The sequence below is a fragment of the Pundamilia nyererei genome, unplaced genomic scaffold, assembly GCF_000239375.1.
Source record: "Pundamilia nyererei isolate P.nyererei 1_Seehausen unplaced genomic scaffold, PunNye1.0 scaffold02032, whole genome shotgun sequence".
Lineage (NCBI taxonomy): Eukaryota > Metazoa > Chordata > Actinopteri > Cichliformes > Cichlidae > Pundamilia > Pundamilia nyererei.
The window spans coordinates 1-7,302 of NW_005189433.1; the positions used below are offsets into that span (position 1 = coordinate 1).

The 7,302-nt window shown below is 38.2% G+C and overlaps 1 protein-coding gene across 1 annotated transcript; it reads left to right on the forward strand.

Moving 5' to 3' along the window:
- Positions 1-446: 446 nt before the first annotated feature.
- LOC102201993 (protein NLRC3-like) lies at positions 447-2,248 on the forward strand (the record flags this gene model as incomplete). The annotated part of the gene is made up of 1 exon (XM_005755595.2): positions 447-2,248. A coding segment is annotated over one exon (1,802 nt), but the record flags the coding sequence as incomplete, so codon positions are not given.
- Between the last annotated feature and the right edge of the window lie 5,054 nt (positions 2,249-7,302).

Genomic DNA, 7,302 nt, shown 5'->3' on the forward strand with positions numbered 1-7,302 from the left:
GGAGGAGGACAGACATTTGTTTAGAACTCTTAAAGATGTCGAAGAAGCTCCTTTAAGCAATTACTGTGATGTTCCTCCACCTCCAAAGAAATGTCGGAAGGAGTCCGAACCACGAAAGAAGCACGTATTCTCGGAAAAGTAGTTGCAGGAGGTGAGCTGGCTTCAAACAAATGATGAACGCACAGAGATGTGGTGCGGAATGTGCCGTGAAAATTTAATAAATGACAAATTAAAAAGGCATGAACATTTTTTTGTATCGAAAAATATCGAACCGTGACACCAAAGTATCGAACCGAACCGAACCGTGAATTTTGAGTATCGTTGCACCCCTAATATATATATATATATATATGTGTGTGTGTGTGTGTGTGTGTGTGTATTATATTATTCTTCATTCTATATAAAATGGATTACACTAATCATCTTGTTTCCTGTTTTAAATTCAGAGGGTCTTCAAAACTGTCAGTTTAAACTCAAATCTAACCTGAAGGAGAGGTTCCAGTGTGTGTTTGAGGGGGTTGCTAAAGCAGGAAACCCAACGCTTCTGAATCAGATCCACACAGAGCTCTACATCACAGAGGGAGAGACTGCAGAGATCAATGATGAACATGAGGCCAGAATGATTGAAACTGTGTTCAAGAAACCTGCCAGACCAGAAACAACAATCAGGCAAGAAGACATCTTTAAAGCATCACCTGGAAGACATGAACCAATCAGAACAGTGCTGACAAAGGGAGTGACTGGTATTGGGAAAACAATCTTAATACAAAAGTTCACTCTGGACTGGGCTGAAGACAAAGTCAACCAGGACATCCAGTTCATATTTCCATTCACTTTCAGAGAGCTGAATGTGCTGAAGGAGGAAAAGTTCAGCTTGGTGGAACTTGTTCATCACTTCTTTACTGAAACCAAAAAAGCAGGAATTTGCAGCTTTGAAGACTTCCAAGTTGTGTTCATCTTTGATGGTCTAGATGAGTCTCGAATTCCTCTGGACTTCCACAAAACTACAATCCTAACTGACCCTAGAAAGTCCACCTCAGTGAATGTGCTGCTGACAAACCTCATCAGGGGGTACCTGCTTCCCTCTGCTCGCATCTGGATAACCACACGACCTGCAGCAGCCAATCAGATCCCTCCACAATGTGTTAATATGGTGACAGAGATTAGAGGGTACACTGATCCACAGATGGAGGAGTACTTTAGGAAGAGATCCAGAGATGAGGAGCAGGCCAGCAGGATCATCTCCCACATCAAGACATCACGAAGCCTCCACATCATGTGCCACATCCCAGTCTTCTGCTGGATCACTGCTACAGTTCTGGAGGATGTGCTGCAAACCAGAGAGAAAGGAACACTGCCCAAGACCCTGACTGAGATGTACATCCACTTCCTGGTGGTTCAGGCCAAAATAAGGAAGGTCAAGTATGATGGAGGAGCTGAGACAGATCCACACTGGACTCCAGAGAGCAGGAGGACGGTTGAGTCTTTGGGAAAACTGGCTTTTGATCAGCTGCAGAAAGGAAACCTGATCTTCTATGAATCAGACCTGACAGAGTGTGGCATCGATATCAGAGCAGCCTCAGTGTACTCAGGAGTGTTCACACAGATCTTTAAAGAAGAGAGAGGACTGTACCAGGACAAGGTGTTCTGCTTCATCCATCTGAGTGTTCAGGAGTTTCTGGCTGCTCTTCATGTCCACATGACCTTCATCAACTCTGCAGTCAATCTGCTGGAAGAACAACAGACATCGTCCTGGTGGTCAAAATTTTTTAATGCACCAAAACTACAGTATGTCCACCAGAGTGCTGTGGACAAGGCTTTACAGAGTCCAAATGGACACCTGGACTTGTTCCTGCGCTTCCTCCTGGGTCTTTCAATGCAGCCCAATCAGATTCTCCTACGAAATTTTTTGCCAGACACACTAAGTAGCTCACAGACTATTCAGGAAACAGTCCAGTACATTAAGAAGAAACTCAGTATGAATCTGTCTGCAGAGAAAAGCATCAATCTGTTCCACTGTCTGAATGAACTGAATGATCGTTCTCTAGTAGAGGAGATCCAACAGTCACTGACTTCAGGAAGTTTCTCCACAGATGAGCTGTCTCCTGCTCAGTGGTCAGCTCTGGTCTTCATCTTACTCTCATCAGAAAAAGATCTGGATGTATTTGACCTGAAGAAATACTCAGCTTCAGAGGAGGCTCTTCGGAGGCTACTGCCAGTGGTCAAAGCCTCCAACAAAGCTGTGTAAGTACATTTGTACTGATCCCTCTACTTTTATCATGCAGTTGAGTCTGTAATTTATTTAATCAGACTTTCCATCTTTGTAAGAATTTGTGTCCCAAAGCATGGCAATTACTCTAAAACAACTGTAACCTTTTTAATGTCTCCTAAACTCAATGTTCTTGTGATGCAACATCCAAAAACTATGGCAGTATCATTATTAGTGCTGCTGCTGTGTTACTGGTCTTTTAAAAAAAACCAAACAATCAAACTTTACTTTCCATGTGTTCATGCACCAGTTTTGCATTTAATCATTAGTTTTTACTACACTGTGCCTTGGGCTTCAGTGTTTGTTTACTATTCTTGACCTGAGCTCTCCCCTCACCCCAAACTGTTAACAGCAGATGGTTGTACCTCCTGAGCCTCATTCTCCTGGAGTTTTTCCTTCACACTGTTGCCAAGTGGGAGTTGTCAAATTGTTGGTGCAGACTTTGGTGCATATCAAACAAGCAGTTCTAGCTCCTCCCGTCTTAAGCATACTTTCCCTGGTTGTCTCTTCTATGGCTGCCATAAAATTTCCTCCAGATTATAATCCGCCCACAAAAATCAAAAATACAAAAACAACTCAGACTTCATGCCATTTATTGCCAACATGGTGTCCTTTTTGCCAGCCTTTGATGATAAACTGCACCACTATCCATAATAAGCTTTTCCATTGCTTTTAATGATTTTAGACTTTACACATGTACATTGTCTTTCTTTTTATTGTGGGCACACAGATAACAGCTCTTCTTTTGTTACAACTGAATTGAAAACACAACTCAGATCAGGGAAAATCTCCTAATTTGGATGATTTTCCAGGTGGTATCTGGGATCAAAAGTTGAAATCAGCTTGGATGGCCTGTACAATGAGTACAGTGGCTCACTCCTTGGGCAAGAAGACCATTCAGTCTAAATGCTTTTTTCCCCTTTCGTGGCTGCTGATGAGGTTGTTTTTGGATTGGCTCATAGCCATTCTCATCGTCTTCAAATTAACTGACAAACTGCTGACTGCTGCTATAGTTTACTGAGTATGTGACTCATGTACTAAAGGTGCTTGAGTTTGAGTCTGCCCAAGACATTTCCTTTGTGTCCATCTCCTCACTTCTCCCTCCTTTTCTGACTTCCCTACTTTACACAGTAAAGTCAAAGTGCCTAGTGTTCTGAGAAATCTTCACCTCCTGCATCTCCCAAATCTTCTCTGTCATATGAAATCAACAATATTCTCTGAGTATAGAATCTTTTCACGATCTTGAATGATAAGGATCCACATGGGCACAGTTATTTCTTTCTTTTCTATTTAAAGAGCAATGACATTGTCTAGCCAGATGCTCTTAGTACAACCGAGGTCTCGATTGAAGCATAGAGGAGATCAGGCCTTTGCAGTTGCAGTGCCTAGACTCTGGACTAACTTGACAGATGATATTCGTACTTCAGAGTCTAGTCAGTCTTTAGAAGCATGCCTTAAAACTCATTTTTTTTATGTTGGTTTTTAATTCGAGTTCAGTTTGAGTACCATCAGGCCTTTTTTTCTGTTTGCTATTTTTGTCTTGTTTTTATGTTGTATACATTGTCATTGCCTCATCTCGTTTATCTGTATTTGTTTTTCTATTGTTTTCTCATGTTCTGAACTAATTGCGAAGCACTTTGGTCAACTCTGTTGCTTTTAAAAGTGCTATAGAAATCGATTTGATTTGATTTGAAGGGTTCCACCTGTGATTTGTAGCTGGAATAGAGTGTGGAAAAACTTTAGTTTAGAGGAAAAACTTGAATGAGGTACATGTTTCTTGATATCAGAGTAACTCATCCACAAGGTGTAGAAAGAGCAGCAGTAGGGTAGGACAATATGTCCAAAAATATTTATATATTTGAAAATTTGCCGTTTTTACAAACCAATTTTGGTTCATCTGTTTTATTCAACGATCTGCTTTCGCCCTTCTCATTCTCCGTCACCGCCATACTTTTTCTGACATGTGCGTATGAAAACAAATGCACTGCACATGCACATTTTACTTATATTCTATCGCAATATTTCATTTTCTTATCATTGCCTAACATTATACCAGTATTATCGTGAACGGTATGATATTGCCCAGCCCTAAGCAGCAGAAGAGTACAAATCATGTCTTACCAAAAAGCCACAACAACTAGAATTTACCTACCTTTGGTATTTCCTGACAGCATAATATTTACTGAAAAGATGTCTTCTCTCATCTTTGTTGCTATGAATGTTCCTGTTTCGGCTGTCCACTTGGCTCTAAATTGTACAAATAGATCTGAGAAGATTACGTTTCTAATCACAAATCAGAAATTATGTTTTTATTAGATTTGCAGTTTGTATTCATGTCTTCTGAATCAGAAGGTGGGGGAAGTGGACCTTACAAGGACTAAGTGTTGATCTAGAAGGGCAATTGTGTTTTAATGAAGTTATTTTGTTAACCATTAATTGTGTTGCATGTTGGCATTTTTACATTTTTTCACAAATTTTGTTTTATTTATTGATTTCATTAGTTTGTTTGTTTGTTTTTTCAGACTGAGTCACTGTAACCTCTCAGAGAGAAGCTGTGGTGCGCTGTCCTCATTTCTCAACTCCCAGTCCTGTAGTCTGAGAGAGCTGGACCTGAGTAACAATGATCTACATGATTTAGGAGTGACACTTCTGTCTGCTGCTCTACTGAGTCCATACTGTACACTGGAAACTCTCAGGTCAGCAGTTACTGTATTTAAATTACTTTTCCACTGAAAAAGTAGAGTAACTAATTACTGTTCATTTTTAGGTATTTTAAATACAGTTACTTACAATGTACTTGCGTTACATTGTAAAATAACTAAACTCGCTGAAAATCATTATTTAATTTCAATAATTTATCTTCTAAAGGTAAAAATAAACTCTGCCGCTTTAACATCGCTGTAGTGCAGCTGCACGTCATTTCGCGCCAGTTTGCCGCATAGTCGTATTCTACAGCGGAAGATGTCGGACTCGGCTGAAGTGAGGGCCTGTTTTATGAAATGGAAATATTCCCGTCACTTTACTTTTCTACATACAGTACATACAGCATGCAGGAAATATGGTGCTCATTGGTTTGAGGAAGTTTCAGAGGAATTCTGTTTGTTAACCAAAGTTCAGAATTAACTTCACTTTGTTGAATCACATGACATGATTACATACATTATGTATGAATATGTTACTCATTGCTTTAAAAATGTAAAAATTTTAATGTTTACTGCGTGAAATATGTCATGTATAACATTTCTTAAGTTAAGCTTTTTTGTTATTCAGATATGTTGCAGAAAAATATATTTGTTATTCTGGAATTGTGTTTCTTAGCTAAAGAAAGTTACATTCCTTACTAAAAAATGTTAAAGAATTTTTTTTTTATAGAATGTAATAAAGATGATTCAGGAAGCAAAAAGGCTAAACTATTTCATGTTGACTCGTATTTTTTTAAAAATTATTTATTATTTAAAGAGTTTAATTTCTATTGTTTGTCCACTCAAGGTTTATGGGGATTTTAATAAGTATTTAGTTAAATTACTTATTGAGTAATTAAGTTACTTTTCAGGCACAGTAATTAGATAAGTATTTTAAATACAATATTGATTAAGTAATTAGTAATAGTAATTAATTACTTTTTTAAAGTAACTTACCCAACACTGCACGTCAGGAGTGAAATATTTCACTGCTGATCATTTACAGTCTGAATGATTTGCATCTATAAACAACTATGCTTTATAGCCTTGTCAAGTGGCCTTTTATTTAGGACTTTTATTTTGGGTAGCAGAATAAGTGAGATATCATTTTGGTTTCTGAGATATAGTGATGTTGTTTTCTTAACTAATTTATTTAATTTAAAATTGTGTGTTAGAGTTATTTATATTTCATTTAAGGTATTTTCTTAAGAAGTCTGACACATAACAAAGATGTTTCGGTGATGCAAAAACACCTTAGTAGGATTAACTGCTGAAAGGTATAATTCTACATGTGGAGACACTGGTATTAATTTCAGTAACATTAGTATCATTTTTGTGATGTCTGAACTGTTATTTTATGTATGGCAAGTCACTAAATTTCAAAACCCAGGCCTCGCGCTCAGTCCTGCATTACCCATGTGATCTTGTGTGAATACCAGCTGGACTGGTCGGGTGCAACAATAGCTGCAGTCATTTAAATAATCTCTGACAGTGGAAAATATTGTATCTTTTGCTTGCTGTGGGCGTGATAGTTGCTACTAGGAGAGATTTTTTTCAGGAGCGGAGATGTTACCAAAACAAGTTTAAAAAATTAAAGTGTTACTGTTTTACATTGTCTGAATGTGCTATTAAAATGTACAAATGGATCTGAGAAGATTGCATTTCCAGTCACAAGTCAGAGATTATGTCTTTAGTAGTTTTACAGGATTTTTACGTATTTTCAAATTTTTGTTTTATTTGACTGATTTCATTTGTTTGTGTGTTTCTTTCAGACTGACTCACTGTAACCTCTCAGAGAGAAGCTGCGGTGCCCTGTCTTCAGTTCTCAACTCCCAGTCCTGTAGTCTGAGAGAGCTGGACCTGAGTAACAATGATCTACAGGATTTAGGAGTCAAGCTTCTGTCTGCTGCACTACAGAGTCCACACTGTACACTGGAAACTCTCAGGTCAGGAGTGAAATATTTCACCGCTGATCATTTCAGTTCTGAATGGTATTATTTGATAAACAACTAAGCGTTTTAAAATTGTCAAGTGACCTTTAATTTAACTTTGGATAGATTATTAAATAAATTAAATAAATACAATTTTATTTATATAGCACCTTTCTAGGCAGAATCACAAAGCAATTGTTTTTAAAAATAACTGCTAAGCCCACAGTTCTTAAGGTTTGGGGGAGAGAGTTCCACAGTCTAGGGGCCTCAGTGGCAAAAACTCTGTCCCCCTTAGTTCTCATCTTAGTATGTTTTAAAGCAAGTAAGCCCTGATCAGACAACCTCAGGGATCTCCTAGGGCAGTGGTTCCCAAACTTTTTTTGCTTGGCCCCCCTTTGTTCTACAAAAAAATAGTTTGCGC